This window comes from Orycteropus afer, unplaced genomic scaffold (assembly GCF_000298275.1).
Source record: "Orycteropus afer afer isolate SDZICR_OR568_19922 unplaced genomic scaffold, OryAfe1.0 scaffold00244, whole genome shotgun sequence".
Taxonomy (NCBI): Eukaryota; Metazoa; Chordata; class Mammalia; order Tubulidentata; family Orycteropodidae; genus Orycteropus; species Orycteropus afer.
The window spans coordinates 2,717,894-2,736,597 of NW_006921831.1; the positions used below are offsets into that span (position 1 = coordinate 2,717,894).

At 53.7% G+C, this 18,704-nt stretch overlaps 1 protein-coding gene across 1 annotated transcript in view; it reads right to left on the reverse strand.

Moving 5' to 3' along the window:
- The window catches only part of KCNQ1 (potassium voltage-gated channel subfamily Q member 1), a 297,380-nt gene that overhangs the window by 192,902 nt on the left and 85,774 nt on the right, over positions 1–18,704 (reverse strand). The window contains exons 8-11 of the mRNA XM_007949332.1: positions 13,754–13,864; positions 12,534–12,629; positions 11,809–11,931; positions 11,143–11,287 (exon numbers count right to left, since the gene is read on the reverse strand). Coding sequence (XP_007947523.1) covers positions 11,143–11,287; positions 11,809–11,931; positions 12,534–12,629; positions 13,754–13,864 — 475 coding nt within the window. The remainder of the gene's footprint in view (positions 1–11,142; positions 11,288–11,808; positions 11,932–12,533; positions 12,630–13,753; positions 13,865–18,704) is intronic.

Below are 18,704 nucleotides of genomic sequence, written 5' to 3' on the forward strand. Positions count from 1 at the left end.
TAATTGCAACATGGAATGTACAAAGTGTGAATCTAGGAAAACTGGAAGCCATCAAAAATGAAATGGAACACATAAAGACTGATATCCTAGGCATCAGTGAGCTGAAATGGAGTGGTATCGGTCATTTTGAATTGGACAATCATATGGTCTACTATGCCAGGAATGACAAATTGAAGAGGAATGATGTTGCATTCATCATCAAAAAGAATGTTTCAATAACTATCCTGCAGTACAGTGCTGTCAATGATAGGGTGATACACAGACACCTACAAAGAAGACCAGTTAATATGACTATTATTCAAATTTAAACACCAACCACTAAAGCCAAATATGAAAAAATTGAAGATTTTTACCAACTTCTGTGATCTGAAGATGATGGAATCAATATGCACTGATAATTACTGGTAATTGGAATAAGAAAGTTGGAAACCAAGAAGGATTGGTAGTTGGAAAATATGGTCTTGGTGACAGAATGACACTGGAGATTGCATGACAAAATTCTGCAAGACAAGTTATTCATTACAAATACCTTTTTTTCAATGACATGAACTATACACAACTATATGCATGGACCTCACCAGATGGAAATACACAGGAATCAAATTGACTACATCTGTAGAAAAAAATGATGGAGAAATTCAATATCATCAATCAAAACAAGGCCAGGGGCTGACTATGGAACAGACCATCAATTGCTCATATAAAGTTGAAGCTGAATAAAATTAGAACAAGTTTGTGAGAGCCAAAATATGACATTGAGTATATTCCACCTGAATTTAGAGAGCACCTGAAGGACAGATTTGATGCACTGAACATCAGTGACCAAAAACCAGACAGGGTGTGGGATGACATCAAGAACCTCACACATGAAGAAAACAAATAGTCATTAAAAAGACAGGTAAGGACCAAAATGGATGTCAGAAGAGACTCTGAAACTTGCTCTTGAACTGAGAGTAGCTAAAGGAAACGGAATGGAGGAAATGATAAAGTAAAAGGGCTGAACCGAAGATTTCAAAGTGCAGCTCAAGGAGACAAAGTAAAACATACTGAAGTGTGCAAAGATCCGGAGTTAGAAAACGAACACACTCAGCATTTCTCAAGCTGAAAGAACTGCAGTGCAAATTCAACTTGTAATATTGAAGGATTCTATGGGCAAAATATTGAATGATGCAGGAAGCATCAAAAGAAGATGGAAAGAATACACAGAGTCACTGTACCAAAAAGAACTGGTTGATCTGCAACCATTTCGGGGATAGCATATGATCAAGGACTGATGGTATTGGAGGAAGAAGTCCAAGATGCACTGAAGGAACTGGTGAAAAACAAGGCTCCAGGAATTGACAGAATACCTACTGAGATGTTTCAATAAATGGATGCGCGATGCTGGGACTGCTCATTTGTTTTTGCCAAGAAATTCAGAAGACAGCTACCTGGCCAACTGACTGGAAGAGATCCATATTTGTACTCATTCCAAAGAAAGGCAATCCAACAGAATGCAGAAATTAATGAACAATTAATATCACACACAAGTAAAATTTTGCTGAAGATGATCCAAAAAAGGTAGCAGCAGGACATATACAGGGAATTCAAGCTGGATTCAGAAGGGAAAGGAAATGAGGGATATCATTGTTAATGTCAGATGGATCTTGGCTGAAAGCAAATATGCCAGAAAGATGTCTATCTGCGTTTTATTGACTACGCAAAGGCATTGGACTGTGTGGATCATAACAAATCATGGATAGCATTATGAAGAATGGGAATTACAGAACCTTAATTGTGCCCATGAGGAAACCAACTATTACCCACTTGTCAGAGACTTTTGTACATAGACCAAGAGGCAATCATTCAAACATAACAAGGGGACACTGAATGGTTTACAGTCAGGAAGGGAGCGCATCAGGGTTGTATCCTTTCACCATAATCATTCAGTCTGTATGCTGAGCAAATAATTCAAGAAGCTGGACTATATGAAGAAGAATGCAGCATCAGGATTGGAGGAAGACTCAGTAACAACCTGCAATACACAGATGAGACAACCTTGCTTGCTGAAAGGGAGGAAGACTTGAAGCACTGACTGATGAAGATCAAAGACTGCCACCTTCACTATGAATTATATCTTGACATAATGAAAAAAAAAAAAAAAAAAAAAAACTCCTCACAACTGGACCAATAAGCAACATCACAACAAATGGACAAAGAATGAAGTTGTCAAGGATTTCATTTTACTTGGATCCACAATGAACAACCACGAAAGCAACAGTCAAGAAATCAAACAATGTATTGTACTGGGCAGATGTGCTGCAGAAGACCTCTCTAAAGTGTTAAAAAGTAAAGACATCACTTTGAAGACTAAGGTGCACTTGACCCAAGCCATGGTCAATAGCCTCAATAGCCTCATATGTGTGTGAAAGCTGGACAATAATTATCACCACAGAAGAGTTGATGTCTTTTCACTGTGGTCTTGGTGAAGAATATCGGATAGACCATGGACTGCCAGAAGAACGAACAAATCTGTCTTGGAAGAAGTGCAGCTGGAGTGTTCCTTACAAGGAAGGATGGCGAGATCTCATCTTTTGTGCTTTGTCACGGTATCAGGAGGGACCTGTCCCTGGAGAAGGCTATGCTGCATAGAGTGAACTGCATATGGATTCCATCTCAGTATAAAGAAAACAACAATCTCCACAACTGGTCCTATAAGCAGCATCACAATAAATGGAGACAAGACGGAAGTTGTCAAAGACTTCACATGGCTTGGTTCTGCAATTGACACCAATGGAAGCAGCAGTCGGGACGTCAGACAATGTGTAGCACTGGGCAAATGGGCTGCAAAGGACCTCTGTCAAGTGCTGAAGAGCAAAGATGTCTCCTTGAGGATAAGGTGCACCTGACACAAGCCATGGTATTTTCAGTCGTCTTATATGCATGTGAGAGCCGGACGATGAATAAGGAAGACCAAAAAAGAATTGATGCTTTTGAGCTGTGGTGTTGGCGAAGACTGCTGAAAGTACTGTGGACTGCTAAAAGAACTAACAGATCTGTCTTGGAGGAAGTGCAGCCAGAATGCTCTTTGGAAGCGAGAATGGCCAGACTTCGTCTCACCTACTTTGGTCATGTTGTCAGAAGGGACCGTTCCCTGGAGAAGGATGTCACGCTTGGTAAGGTGGAGGGTCGACGAAAGAGGAGAAGGCCCTCAACGAGATGGACGGACACGGTGACAGCGGCGATGGGCTCAGGAATAACAGGGATCGTGAGGCTGGCACAGGACTGGACAGTGTTTTGTTCTGCTCTCCACAGGGTCACCATGAGTCAGAGATGACTCGATGGCACCTAACAACAACAACAAAGTGGAGGGTCAACCAAAAAGGGGAGGAACCTCAACAAGCTGGATCGACACGGTGGCTTCAACGTGGGCTCAAGCACAGTAATGACCATGAGAGTGATGCAGGACCAGGCTGTTTCATTCTGCTGCTCACAGGGTCTCTGTGAGTCAAAACCAACCCGAGAGCACCTAACACAACTACAACAACATCGCTAATACTTGGTCTGTTGTTGTTTGGCGCTATCAACTCAGATCTGGCTCATAGTGACCCCTCCTTGGGTTCCCGAGGCAGCATCACTACGGAAGTAGATTGCCCAACCTTCCTTCCAAGGAGTGGCTGATAGGTTTGAACTGTCAGCCTTCTGGTTATCAGTCAAGTGCCTTACGCACTATGCTACCAGAGGTCTGATCTGTCTTACTTTAGCCAGTCTGACAAGTATGGAACAGTAATTCGTTGTGGTTTTAATTTGTATTTGGAAGATTGGGCAATCTACTTCTGTAGTGATACTGCCTCAGAAACGCAAGGAGGGGTTGCAATGAGTTGGGATTGACTTGATGGCAGCGAGTTTTTTTTTTTTTTTTAAATAACTTATGATGGTGAACATCTTTTAACATGCTTATCTTCTTTGATGATGTGCCTGTTCAAATTTTTGCCCATTTTTATCATCAGCTGCTTGTTGTATTATTGTTTGGTTTTAAGAGCCCTTTATATATTATGGTTACAAATCCTTTATCAGCTATATGACTTGAAATTTCTCCTAGTCTCTGGTTTGCCTCTTCATTCTTTTGATAGTCTTTCAAAGAGGATTTTTACCATTTTGATGAAGTCCAACTGATCGCTTTGTTCTTGTTATGGCTTTTGTTTTTGGTGTCATTATCTGAGAAATCTTTAACTAAAGGTCACAAGGTCTTCTATGATTTCTTCTGTAAGTTTATAGTTTTTGGCTTTAAATCTATGCCTGTGACACATCTGCAGTTAACCTTTATGTATGATTCAGAGTACGGACTGAAGTTCATTTTACTGGTACATGGAGATCCACCTGTGCTGGTATCATCTGTTGAAAAGACCATCCTTCTCCACCAAGTTGCCATTGTTCTGTGGGAGAAACCAGCAGTCCACAAATACGCAGGCCCAGCTGGACTGTGCTCTGTTCCATTGATCGATTTGCTTATCATCATATCAGTACTGCAGTGGTGCTGTTAGTCTTCCAAATTCAGTCTTTTTCAATGTTGTTTTGGGTATTCTAGCATAGTGCCTAAGGCACTTGACTGCTCACCAGAAGGCTGGCGGTTCAAAGCCACCAGCCACTCCTTGGAAGGAAGGTGGGGCAATCTACTTCCGTAATGATACTGCCTCGGAAACCCAAGAAGAGGTCGCTATGAGTCAGGGCCGACTCGATGGCACATAACAACAACAACAGGTCCTTTGCATTTTCATATAAATTGCAGAATCACCTTGTCAATTTGTACCCCATGCCGGCTGGGACTCCGCTGGCCGGGCCTTGAATTCAGGCACCAATATGTGTATTGTGATTCTTTAACATCACGCACACCCCCACTGATTTTCAATTACCTTAATTTCTCTAAGCAATGTTTAGTCTCTAGCATATGGTATTTTCATCTCTTCTCTTGGGTTAATCTCTAGGTGTAGTTTTTGATGCTACTGTAACTGGTCTTTTTAACACTTCAGTTGTTCACTATTTACTGCTCTATAGAAAGATAATCGATATATGCATACTGATGTTCCATCCACAACCCTGTTAAACTCACATTAGTTCTGTGGCTATTCTCACACATTCCATCAGGTTTCCTGCAGGACCAATTGTCACCTGCAAACAAAAACAGTCTGACCTCTTCCATTCCAATCACCATGTCTGGTGTTTTGTTTTTTCTTGCCTTATTCCACTAGCTAGCTTCTCCAGTGCCATGGTGAAGGGGAGCGGTGAGAGTGGGCAGCACGGCGTGTTGCTCACCTTGAAGGTGAGAGCGCTCTGTCTCCCACCCTGAGTAGGATGTCAGCTGCAGAGCTTTCGTAGGTCATCTTTCTCAGGCTCCCCCCACCACCTGAGCTTTTATAATTTATAGCTGTGAGATGCTTTCAAACGAGATGGTTATAGGGTTTCTTTTTGCTCTTCTTAACAAGGCTGATTGCACTAATATCTATTTTACAAATGGTCACCCAGCCTTGCCTCCCTGAATCCCACTTGTCATAAGGGATTATTCTTTTAATATCTTGTTGGATTGGATTTGCTACCATTTTGCTTAGACGATGCCCCGATGTTCACAAGGGACATTGACCTGCAGCTTCCTTGTCCTGTCTCTGGTGGTTGTCCTATCAGGGTAGTGCTGGTTTCAGAATGTGTGTGGAAGTATTCCCGCTTTTAAATTTTTCTGGAAGATGCTGTCTAGAATTCACTTTTTTTTTTTTTCCCTTAAATGTCTGGCAGAATTCACCAGGGAGATCACGAAGTCCTGGAATGTTCCTCGGAGGAAATGTTCCTCGCGACAACTTCAATCCCATGACTAGACACAGGACTGTTCAGGTTATCTATTTCTTGAGGAGTTTACGTTTTTGAAAAAAATTTCCCATTTCTCTAAGCTGCTGAATTTCTTGGTAATATTCCCTTACCAAACCAAAACAAACCAAACCAAACCAAACCCCCTGCCATCAAGTCACTTCTGACTCACAATGACCCCCACTGGGTTTCTAATGCTCTAAATCTTCAAGGAAGCAGACTGCCTTCTCTTTCTTCCACGGAGCAGATGGGGAGTTGGGACCCCCGACCTTTTCAGCAGCTGAGAGCCTTACCCACCAGAGCACCACCAGAGCTCCTCAGGCTTCCTTGGTGACCTTCACACCTGGGCCAACTTCTTGGCAGGGCCGCTTGTGTCCTCTCTCTCTCTTTGCCCTGAGCCTTCTGGGGAGAGGTTCAGCGGTCTTATTGCTCTCATACTCCAGCTTTTGAATTCGACCTCTGGAAAAAGTCAGGAAAACCAGCTTCTGATTCCATTGCTCTTACGGTTGTTTTCCTGATGTCTATTTCATTCATCTGCACTCTGATCTCTGCTGTTTCCTTTCTTCTTCCACAAGGACATGTCAGAAAGCCCTCTGTGCTGTCTGTTCCATGCTTTTCCAAACTGTCCTGCAGATTCTCTCCAATGCAATAAATCAAGACAATGAAATATTTGTCTAAACACAACAAAACGTCCTTGTGAAAAGGATTTTAAATGATCTAGGGTAATGGTCACGTTATGAAAGAAAAAGGCAGAACCCCAGCTGAACCGTCTGGGTGGAACCAACTCAGATGTGTGTACTCATCAGAACCAGGTGGGGGATGTGTGTCACAACCCTGGCAGCTGCTGTCTCTGAGAGGCGACCGTCCTGCTCTGCAGTATTCTTACGCTCTGTAATGACCACGTACCACTTTTCCGATCCGCAAAAACAATCCCTCTTAAAATTTGAGAGTGCACATCTTTTCACCATGAGAGGTGGGCAGGGATGGGAAGAGCTTTGGGCAAAGTGCCCAGCTGAAAAGATCTCGACGGGGAGGACAAGGAGTGCTTCCTAGGGTGAAGGTGGCAGGGCTGCAAAGACGAGGCAGGGCCAGGTTATCACGGGTCTGGCCCAGGCTTCTTGACAGTAGCCTGGAGGGGCTGGAGAATCCCCAAAGGTTTCTGGGCAGGACCACAACCTAACTGGACCTCCATCACAGGAGGACACATTCATTATCCTGCTCACTGGTCATACACAAAGGACCAGACCAAAGCGGACTGAAGGACAGAGAAAGGAAGTGAGAAGGGCCTGGCAGTGAGATCATGGGCGAGAACAGAAGCCGTGGGGGCAGAGAGGAGGGAACAGGACCGAGGCTCTGTGCGGGCTCAGTGAGAAGGTTCTGGCCCAGGAGCTCGGGTCCAGCCGCTCCCGCCCTGCCACACCCCATTCCCACTCACACCTCAATGTTAGTGAACTGGACAGGAAGTCCCTAGTGTGTAGCACAGGGAGACAGAGATGGACAATATGAAAGACAGGCAAGGAGGACAGAACGGGATGAACAGAAAGAAGTTTGTAGGTGGGATCCGAGGGACTGAGAAAGGCAACATCCTATGACCTAATGGCTGATTTCCCTCACCCAATGAAAGATGTAAGACCTCAGATTCAAAAACAAGAAATTGTACGTAGAATGTCTAAAAATAGTTCAGCACCCAGACACACTGTAGTGCAACTGCCAAACACCAAAATCAAAGAGAAGGCATCTCCAGTCACCGGGGTGGGGTGGGGGATCACCTACAAAAGGACATCAGTGAATTTGACAATCCCAGGAAGCTAGGCACCAGCAGGGCCATATCCACAGACTGCTGAGAGAATATACATATCGCCTTACACCTCTTCCCCAACTAAGCCCCTAGCCAAGAACAGGGAGAAAGCATTCTGACAACAGAGTGCACATCCACAGCCCTCGCTGCAGGAAGCACAGGCTTCAGGAAGAAGGAAAGCAAACCCGGGGGAAGGAGGGGTCACAATGGAGCAGGAGACAGAAAACCAGCAGATCTGTGGGCGGAGACAGCCAGTCTCGGCTGCAATGAGCACCTGACGAGGATAAGTTAGGATTTTCTTTTTTTTTTTTTTTTAAAATAAAGGAGAAACCAAAAGTCTGGGCGACGATGACTGGGCGACGATGACCTGTGACCCAGGAGGCGCAAAGGACTGAGCGCTTGCCAGGTCCCTGGGGGTCAGCAACCATAGATCCTGGGAGACCGAGCATTCAGGACTACGTCACTACACCACTATGAAATGGGGAGAGGGTGGACAGGAATGCTACGTTAGGCTGAGATGCCTGGGAATGACCCCACATGAGTCACAGTCACACACGTGTGCAGGGCACGTCCAGGCTATGTCGTCGCACACATCACAGGAACGTCTTAGTCTGAGTTCTCTAGAGAAGTAAAACCAGTGAAGCTCATATGTGCATACGTACGTACACACACACAAGAGAGCTTTATCTCAAGGAAATGGCTCACTTGATTGTAGAGTCTGTTAAGTCAGAGTCCATGGGTCAGGTGTCAGGCTGGGGGCTCCTCCTGACTCACGCAGCTGCAGGGGCTGAGGAACCCAAGATCAGCACATCAGTCAGCTGGTTGCTGGCTCACAGGCTATGGAAGATAACTAATCCCAAATCTCAGGGTGGCTGGCAATACAGCAGGCTCAAGCTCTAGGAACTGGAGGTCAGATGATGATGAGCCGGGTGCAAGATCCACAGCGAGCAAAAAGCCAGAGCGCTTTGCCAGAGTGTCCACATGTGTTGGATGCAGGCTACTCCCTCCAAGAAACTCCCTTCCAGCTGACTGGCCACTCATAACAGATCTCATCATGGAAGTGATTATGTCGTTACATAACTGCAACACTACATCACAACTGTCAAACGACCAAGAATCATGGTTTAGGAGAGGGGCTGCAAGCTCTTCTGATGACCAGCACCCCTTCTCCTACAGTGGGACAGGCAGGCAGCCTTGGGTCCCCAGGCCAGGCCTCAGGCTGGCCGACTTAACCAGAAGCAATAGGAACAGAATACTCCCGCAAGCGAGAGTGGTCCACTCAAGGCAGCTGCTGCCTAGCTCACCTTCGCGGACACCAAGCAAGCTGGACAGCACCTTGCTGCCTCTGTGCAGCACACAGGCCACATCCAGGCACCTCTGCAACCATCCTCAGCTGCGCTGCGCCGCAGGGCACCAGCACTGTAGGTACAGTTGCCTACTGTGCCACCAGTGGACAAGCAGGGAGGGAACCCTAGGGTCACTGCCAGCCTGACCACCACCCCGGCCCCCTGCCAAAAGTACTGGCAAGACCCCAGGAGCATAGTGCTGGGAGGTAGGGCTCACCACCCACCCTTCCTCTCCCACAAAGGGTGCCCATGAGAGCCCTGAGGGTGCACCACGCCACAGTCTCTTTCCAGATCATTCTGGCCCTTCTCCAGCCCAGGTGCAGGAGAGGGCTTGGGGCCAGCCACCTGCAGGCACAGAGGCTGGGGACAGTGTGAGCCTGTCATCTCCATGTGCCTGAGACAGCAACGTGGCCCTCAGCAGCCAATGTGCCAGAATGTTCTGGTGGGTTCGAGGGGGTAGAGGAGTGGATGTCAAAACAGCAAAAACAGAATCCCCAATGGGGACACAAGAAGGGGTCTGCGGTGTAGTATATTATTTAGTGTGGCTTTTCTACCCATAAGTCTTTGTAAATTCCAAGGTGGGATTTTCTATGAGCAACTGAGGAGCACCTGATTGCTGAAGTTGTCCACCTGGAGTATTTCTGTTGGGAATGGCACAAAACAATGTTCTGGGAGGTGCCCACTCTCTCTCAGGTGCTTAGAGTTCTGATGCTATTATTGGCTAGTGTGGCCACTCTGCTGGGCTCAAAAGGAGGCCTCCTAGAGACAGAACGCTCTCTGACTGCTGGTTGAGGAAGACGTGCCCCTGAAAGAGACACGTGCTGCTGGGAAAGAGACACAAGAGACACACATTGCTGAGTGAGACACCGAGGGACCAGCACTGCTGGGAAAGAGACTGTGAGAGACTGTTGGCCGAGGGACGGTGGGCTGGGAGAGAGACTGAACGTTCTTCCTGAACTTGAGTTGTAGCCTGGTGCTTCCCTAATAAACCCCATAATCTGTGAGTTCTGTGTGGCCACTGCAGTGAATTATCGAACCCAGGAGAGAGGTGGTGGTGATTTGGGAGGATGGTTGGTGAAAGGGCTGGAGGGAGGCAGCATGTCTGGCCTTGTAGGAATAGGCCTTGGGTTACTGCTGGCAATCCTGTCTTCCTCTTGTAAGGTTAGAGGAGGTCGGAACATGTGGCCTCCTTGCTGTTTTTGCAGGGTCCCTTCGGGAAGATCCACCTCCTTGGAAAACGTCCCCTTTGGCTGAAGGTAGAAAGAGGGTAGACCTTCCACAGACAGTAACAAGATGAGCAAGGGCCAGGGCAGGGTCTCAGGAAGCCCATGCCCACTGGGACAAAGCACCCCTGCTCTGGCTAGTGCTCCCAAAAGAAGTGCTCCCTCAGCCCCTGAATCCTCGGCCTGAGCCTGCAGCCTCCCTCCAGAGATGAGGGCTGTCCCATCCCAGGAGAGACCTTCCTCTCGACTTCACCATCGACCAGCCTTCCCTCGGGGGCTGGGATGCCAAGTTTTCACACAAGCTCTCTTTGAACGCGGGGTGGGCCAGGCCAGGGGTCCTGCACATGATGTCAGAGCTTCTCCACTCCAGGGGCTCTGGCACTGTCTGTAGGGAGTGCCTGACAGTGCAGACCGTGAACCCACTCTGCTGCTCAGAAGGTTGGCAGCTCGGTCCACCCAGAGAAGACCCAGAAGGCAGGCCCTGGTGGCCAACGGCAATGGCGCTCGGCCATTGAAAACCCCGTGGACCTCGGCTCTCCCCTGATGCACACGAGGTCGCTTCAATCAGTTGAGGCCTCAGCCACTGCTCTCTGAGGGACAACAAACACCCATCCTGCTTTCGTCCCTCGGGGGGAAAGTAGGCCCGGCAGCAGGGCCGTGGACGGAGCCATGCTCGGACCATGGCCAGACACAGGCACAGACAAGGTCTGGCTGTTTCCTACCCAGAAGATGAGGCCCACTGCAGTTGCAGCGTCAGCGCCACAGTTTCAGCCAGTGCGGGCTGGCCAAGGGGGAAGGAAGCCTGGACCCTGTGCAGCTGGCTTCCAGAGAGGGGAAGGACCCTGTCACCGGGGGTCCCTGGCTCCCAAGACCCTCACATTGCCAGCGGTGAGGCCCCAGGCAAGGTCTCTCCCATCCCCACGTGCAGCCAGCTGCTCACCAGAGCTGTCGCAGCCATCGAGGGACACGTGGTCAGCCCTGTTCTCCTCAGCTGCTAGGTCGTAGGTGATGTTCGGGACTGTGAGCGTCTTCTCCCCGGGGCTCACCCCATTGTCCCGGTCAGCCTTCAACTTCTTTTTCTTGACCTCAGAGAAGACAGCAGATGGGGTCCCTGAGCATATTGGCCTGGCACGGCGTACCAGGTGTTGTGCAGGGTCCCAGGGTCCCGGGGTCCCGGCCGCAGGGGGCGGTGGACAGCGAAATGGCAAAGAGGGCAGGTGGGGAGCAGAGCATGGGAAGGGGTCTAGGAGAATGTCCCCACAGAGGGAATGGCAGTATGGAGGCTCTGGAGACAGCCGGACCCCAGGATACCTGGGTCCCACCGAGGTGGGGGTGGGCGGGGAGCCCTCACAGGGCCCCCACACTTGATTCGCCCTCCAGTCAAACAGCAGGGGCACCTGCCCGATGGACACCCTTGGGCCTCAGCTCTTCGACCTCAGAGGACCCTGTAAGCTGGGTTCCCACTGCCCCCACCTCCACACCTGTGTGGGATGCTGCCGTCACCCAGACCCCTCCAGATGCGTGGCTGATCTCCAGCCCCACCCCACTGTCCCCGAGCACCTTCTCTAGAGAACCCCCACGCCCCCCACCCACAGGGGGTAGTTACCATGACGGACTTCTTGGGCTTGGGGCTGGGGGACAGCAGGGCATGGCTGCGGGTGGCCTTGCGTACGTAGATCTTCCAGGTGGAAGACTCGGGGTTCTCGGCCGCGTAGCATCTCCATGCCGTCTGGGATTGAGCAGAGGTGGGGCGTCAGCACTGTGCTCCGGGTGCTGGGGGAGCGGCAGGAGCTGGGCTGGATCAGCGACCCCCTCCTGGCAGGACAGCACGGGTGCCTCATGCCAGCCACTGCCCGGGCAGCAGGGTGTCGGACCCTGCACAGCGGGGCTGGTAAGGACTGCAGAGCGCAGCACCGCCACCCACCATGGTCACTCCCTGCTCATGTGCCCGCTCTGCTGCCTGTGGCTCCGGGGCCCCTCACCTCCCCCCATGCTCACTGTTGTGTGAAACTGCACGAAGTCGGGGAGCCAGGGGACGGCCAGGGCCCACAGAAGTCACAGGTGCCCCTCATCACTGGCCATGACCCTCAGCATGGTTCACTGGGGTGCAAGACATCCCTGCTCACTCCCCTGCCCACCCCCACCCCCGATTCAGAGCAGCTGATGCGTCTGCCACGCACACGGCTCCTCTACATTCCAGAGGCCAGGGGCCCAGAACTGAGCTGCCCAGCCACCCCCTTAGAGCAGGCTGGGACCCGGGAGCCAGTGACAGCAGCTTCCGACCGAGCGGGCACGAAGGCTCATCACACGGAGGGCTGCAGGGAGACGCACCTGGATGAGCGAGGCAGCCGCCGGGATCTGCCGGTTGAAGTGCTTCTGCCGCTGTTTCTGCTGGACCTTCAGGGCGAACCCGGAGCCCAGGATGCCCTGGGGACAAGAGGAGGCCGGTCCACTCAGGCCGTGCACCTACCTGCCCTTGGGATGTGGGGGCCGAGAGAACAGGGTGGGCCCCAGGCCATCCGTGTGAGCAGGCCCCATAAGCCAGGCCAGAATGGAGCGTATACCCCACCCCTGGCACGTGCCCGGCAAGGGGCCTGGGCCTCTCTGACCCACTCCAAGAGACCGTTTGGGGATGGCTGGGAGGCTTGGACCATCTGCAAGTTCCTGGGCAGGAAACCCACTGGGCAGTAGCTGGGGTCAGGAACTGTCCTCAACCAAGGACAGTGGATGGGACGGGGAGCGTTGGCTCAGCAGGCGGGGGGCTCCCCATCCGTGGAGGGAATCAAGTTGTACGTACACATCACATGCTATCCACATGCAACACACATGCATATGTAGATATTCGTGCATAGACAGCACACATGCACACACATACTATGCATATACACATGACACACGTGTACAGACACTTCTATGTGTATGCAAACACACATGCATACCCACATGCTGTTACACAAACACCTGCTATACACATACACATGACATACACATACAATGCTACTTGTATGCACACACAACCTGTACACATAACACAACACACACACTATATGTATACACGTGTACACACATATACACAGATATATGACACACACGCTATACGTATGCACATGACATACATGCGTGTTATATGACACGACACACGTACATATGCACATGCATACATATGCACTGCCCGTGTACCCCACACACACAGATGACACACACAGTCAACCAGGAGATTCTGATCCTCCTGAACCGGGCTTTCTGGAAGGGCCCTGTGCAGAGCTTCCCCACCCCCACCCTGGGAACACAGGCCCTGGGGCTGGCGGCTGGACGGCAGGCCTTGCCACTGGCATCGTGCACTGTGTCGGGTGGGGCCTCGAAGGAGCCCCAGGATGCCCCCTACTTGCTGAGAAGGACTCCGGGGTGGGGCGGGAGGGTGGGGGCCGGGTGCGATGCCAGGCAGCCTTCCAGGGCAGCTGCATCTGTGCAGGGGGGCATGTTCCTGGGGAGGGGCCTGTGTAGTCTCCGCTCCCGCCAGGGGAGCCCGGCAGCGCGGCCGCTTCACCTACCGCAGGGAGCGCAAAGAAGGAGATGGCGAAAACCGAGAAGCAGGAGGCGATGGTCTTGCCGATCCACGTCTGGGGCACCTTGTCCCCGTAGCCAATGGTGGTGACTGTGACCTGTGGGAGGGGCAGCAGTGGTGAGCCCCTCAGCACAGGCCGTGAGCAGGAGGGGCCTTGTCTGGCTCCCAGACCCCCTCTGCTCTGGGGAGCCCACCAAGGCCACGGGGGGGACAGGACGTGGCGGTACTGACGGAGCCCGGCGCCCTTGGCTGCCTCAAGGGGAGCGGCATGGCACCAAGGTGGCCCCTCCCTGTGGGCCCAGCACCCGGGCCACCGGCGTTGCCGCACAGACCCTGGGAGGCCAGGGCTTCCAGCAAGGATGCCGACAAAGGCAGGGATGGGATGACACGCCACTTCCTGACGCCACCGGGGCACCAGCTGTTTCATTTTTCTTCTTTCCCAGAGAACAAGGCGCATGCAGCCCGACCCTCCTTCTCGGCAGGGGAGCCGCCACTGTCTGGGGCGCGCACCGGGGCAGCGGAGTGAGGGGCCACCCCCGGCTGCCTCCAGCTCTCATCTGAGTCTCACTTCCTGGGACTCCGGGAGAGCCAAGGAGACACTCTGCAGGGGTGCAGCCCACCCCACCTCCACCCTGAGGACCACCTGCCGGGTGTCCAAGGAGCCACACCTTGTCAGGGGGCTCCCTCACTCATGCCCATCCACTCGGCAGCCATACCACACAGGCCATGGTCAGTCTCAGCTAGACCCAGACATCCCCTGGCATTCCAGCATCTGGCGCCCACTTTGGCACCCACTCAGCCAAACACGGCTTCACCTCCCTGGGGCCGACGATCCGGGACCAAGTCAGAACCAGCCCGTGGCTGGCCCTTGGAAGCCTCCAACCCACCTGCTAACCAAGATCAGCCGAAGCAGCAAGCCTGAGCCTGCTGCGGCCTCCCAGGAAACCCCAGACCCCTGTTACCCCTTGCTCTCCACTGGCTGCTTGGTAGAAGAAGGGACAGACGGACAAGACAGGCCCACAGATTGCTGGCAAGGCCTGGTGAAGCCACAGCTCAGGCAGCAGAGTGACCCGTCTCAGGACAGTGGATGAGGCTGAAGAGCATGTTCACGGGTGCCGTGTGTGGGTGCGGCTCTTGGCTCATGTGTCTGGGAAACACTGCAGGAGGGGCCGCTGCTGGGCCCCAGCCTCCATGCCGTCCACAACAGCCCCTCACGCCCTCCGTGCACCACACGGAGCAGGGCCTCGCCACTGCCCTGGAAACCCCCCGCGTCCCCCGTGCCCACCCAGCCACACTCTGAGCCAGTGACTACCGGGCCCCGTGTGAGTGGGTGCACACTCACGGATGTGTTGAATGGAGACCAGCAAACGCATGCATACCCAAACACACAAGGCTCCAGGGCGGCCCATGCGTGTGTACACATTGCACACACGGCACAACACGGTCACCACGTCCCAGTCTCGTGCTCTCAGCACACTCGTCCTCACAGCACACAGAACGCAGGCCCCGCACACAGGGAGTCAACGCTGGGACCGCACAGCCGGCCAGAGATGAAGGGGCTCTGGGACACGTGCACCCCTTATCTGTGGGCCGTCCTCCCCGGCGGGCTTGTGCCCCATGTGTGAGGCCTGGGCCACAGCTGCCTGCCTGGGTGGGGGGTGTGATGGGAGGCGGTGCCACTTCAAAGGGGGAGCACATCCCAGGCAGTGACCTCACAGCCCCGAGAGGCCCAGAGTGCAGACGGGCTTGGCGGGCAGGCGGCCCACTCACCACTCCGTCCATTCTGCAGGAACCAGCCAGGCAGGGACCATTCCCAACAAGCCCTACAGCCTGGACACAGGACTGGGAGCTGAATGCCCAGGGGCTGTGACCTCGGGGGCACAGTCCCTGGCCAAGTGTGAACAAGCTACTTCTGTACCCGCAACGTGCCCCCGCAACCTTCTCTTCATCCTTCCAAACCCTGTGCCAAGTCCCGAGGGTGTAAAGCCCTGTTCTCCCCTCACCTCTCACGTTAAGAGCTGGCCTCCCCCTCTTGCACCTTCACGAGGGGGGAGAGGCTCTGCTGCCAGTGGGAAGGGGAGTGGGCTGAGGTATGGAGGCAGCACCCCAGAAGGGAGTCAGGTGAAAGGGGGGCCCGGCCAGATCCAGCTACGAGGCAACTGCAGCCCTCAGGGTCCAGGCCTGGCCACAGGGACCACATACAGGGGTGTAAACCTGCCTCATGGGCTCTTACTCATCCTACAAAACCCAGCTTTAAATGCCCTCCCCATAGGGCTCTGGCCAGGCCCCCAAGCCCAAGGTTCTTCTTATCCCATACCCAGTGGCCCATGGGTGAGGAAGACCCATGCTGTCTAGGGATGCGGATCCTTGGTTCTCACCGGTATACACTCCCCACCTTCGCAGGGGGCTTGGTCAGAGGAACGGCCTAGACTAGGGGAGGGGGCCCACGGGTCTCAATTTCCCTAGCTTCCTGTGAGGTCCTGACATTGGCCCCACCCACTGGACAAGACTGACGGGGACCGAGTGTGAATGTCGGAGAAGCCCCGGTGCTCAGCCTGTCAGGATGTGGTGCGGCCTGGGAGGCCGGAACCTTCCGGAGCTTCCTTTGGGTCGGATCGGACTAGCGCTGGCTCTGTCTCACATGGCGGTTTGATTAGAGGGACAGGCTCCCAGCCCTTTTGCTCCAAACACTACACTCGGGTGGGAGGTGAGGGCAGAGACTGCAGCCTCGTCTCTGAGACTCCCAGGCCCACACACAGACGGCATTTCCTGCCCACACCTTCCCGCAGACAAACACTTCTGATCCAAGGTGAGGAGAGAGTTGAAACACCCCTACACCCCAGCCTGAGCGTCCCCACAGCCAGGCTCCAGCCACCACGCTCAGGGACCAGCAAGACTTTATACCCCAGTCCGGCCTCCCACCCTGCTGACTCAATGAGGGGACACTTAGCCTTTGGACCCACGCTTGACAGCTGTGGAAACTGAGGCAGGTGCGTGGGTGTGTGGGTGTGCTGTTCCCAAAGGCCCCCGTCATCAGGGGCAGAGGCGGGGTTGGAGGGCACAGGATGTGGGCCACATGGTGACAGTGTTGGGGGTGACACCAAAATGACTGTTTATAAAATCTCTGTGCAGCGTTTCAGCAGAAATGTGTTATTTTTGATCAAAATCCCTACAGCCAGTTACAGCAACAAGAACATTTTTCGTAAACCCAGTGTCTCAGCACAACGACAAGGTCAGCGTCTCCGCTACTTCACTGTTTGAACCTTCTCATGCCACGCGGCCTGGACTGGCGCTCCCCAGTCATGGCCACACTTCCACTCACACGGCTCTGTTTGCACGCGCGACTGTCTCGGAAAAGTGTACTTTAATTTGCTAATTGTTTATGGCGCTACTGTTGTCTTTCCACACAGTGAAGTACAGGAATCATGACTTAGGAGGGACATCGCTACACAAAACATCCTGTCTGGTCCGGTTCAGGAGGAGGTCCATGGGGGGGTGACACCAACCCTAGTGATGCCACCAGCCGGGCGACAGGCAGGGCGGCCAGGGCGCAGGCCCAGAGGGAACAATGGTGGCAGGAGCGTGGGGCCAGGCGTGGGCTGCAGCTGATGGTGGAGCCCCCGTGCCAAGGCTGAACAAAGGGGCCATGTCCCCGGCGGCCGGCAGATGTTTGCACAGGTGTGGGGAGCAGGGGCACAGTGCCTCGGGGCAGGGACGGCCTCTACTCCTCGAGGTCGCCTGTGGCGGGAAGGCAGGCCGGCCAGGGCCTAGGCAGGGCGCCGATTATCAGTGGGGCCTGGGGCAGCGCCCACGTGTGTCCTGCCGCCCCGGCGGCGGCCAGCCCCTTGCTGCCAAGCTCACCACAGCCCCCGGGACCTCTCCTGGCTATGGTCAGTGTTCTGCACAGGCCTGTGCCAGGAATGCATCCCCAGGGCCCCAGGAGCAGGCTGGCATGGGGAGGGGTGAGGGAGGCTGAAACCGAAACAGCTCCAACCTGGGTGGGGTCAGGGGGTCCTGCTCTCCCTGAGCCATGGGACACGCTGGTAAACCCCAGAAGGCAAACTGACCCAGCCACTGTTAGGGACCATGCGGCCTGAGGGCCCAGAGTCAGCTGCCCCCCCCCCAAACAGCCCCCTGCCGTGTGCCCCACACACTAAACAGCAGTGTGAGCTCGGGCAGCCCCAATCCCCACCGCTCGAGGATGGAGGACCCAGGAGAGAACAAGGCCCTGCCTCTCGGGAAGGGCTCCCAGGGAGGCACAGGACAGGGCCTTTGGAAGGGTCAAGGCCGGATAACGGTGGTGCCCCCGTGGCTGCCTCTCAGCCCCTACCCTGCCAGAGGGCCTCCGGCCGCTGGGCCACGAGGGGCTCCTCCCTCGACCCACTGCTGCAGTCCGCCCGTCCCATGGCCTCAGCGGCTCACACGGCCACAAGCCTCCCCAAGGCCAGTCTGCTCTGACACTGGTATGTCCACACCAGGCCGCCCCAGACCCCCGAGCACACTCCTCCCCATGGGGAACTGCCATGGGGTCCCGGCCCAGAGCCCTGGGGAGGCGAAGCGCTCAGGCCCGCCTTCCGTGGAGACTCGGCTGGGAGGAAGGTCAGAAGTTGGCGAGTCCAGTGCCCTGTCACCAACAAGCAGGACCAGCCACTCCCCAGAGTGGGCCGGGGTCAGGGCAGAGGCTCTGGGGCACAGGCAGAGGGGTGCGGCAAGCAGCCCGTGGCCCCCACGATGCTTGAAAACTTAGTCCAAAGAGAGAGCACCCACGACCAGGAGCGAGGCCCCAGAATCACCAGCCCTCAGACACCCCAGACACACACAGCATCTGGGCATTGTTGACCTCGCGGGGGCTCCTGTCACCCCAGGTCAAGGGGTGGAACCCAAGGCACGGGCAGCTCAGCAGTCTGCCCCCACCCCCACCCCCAGTCGGTCTACCT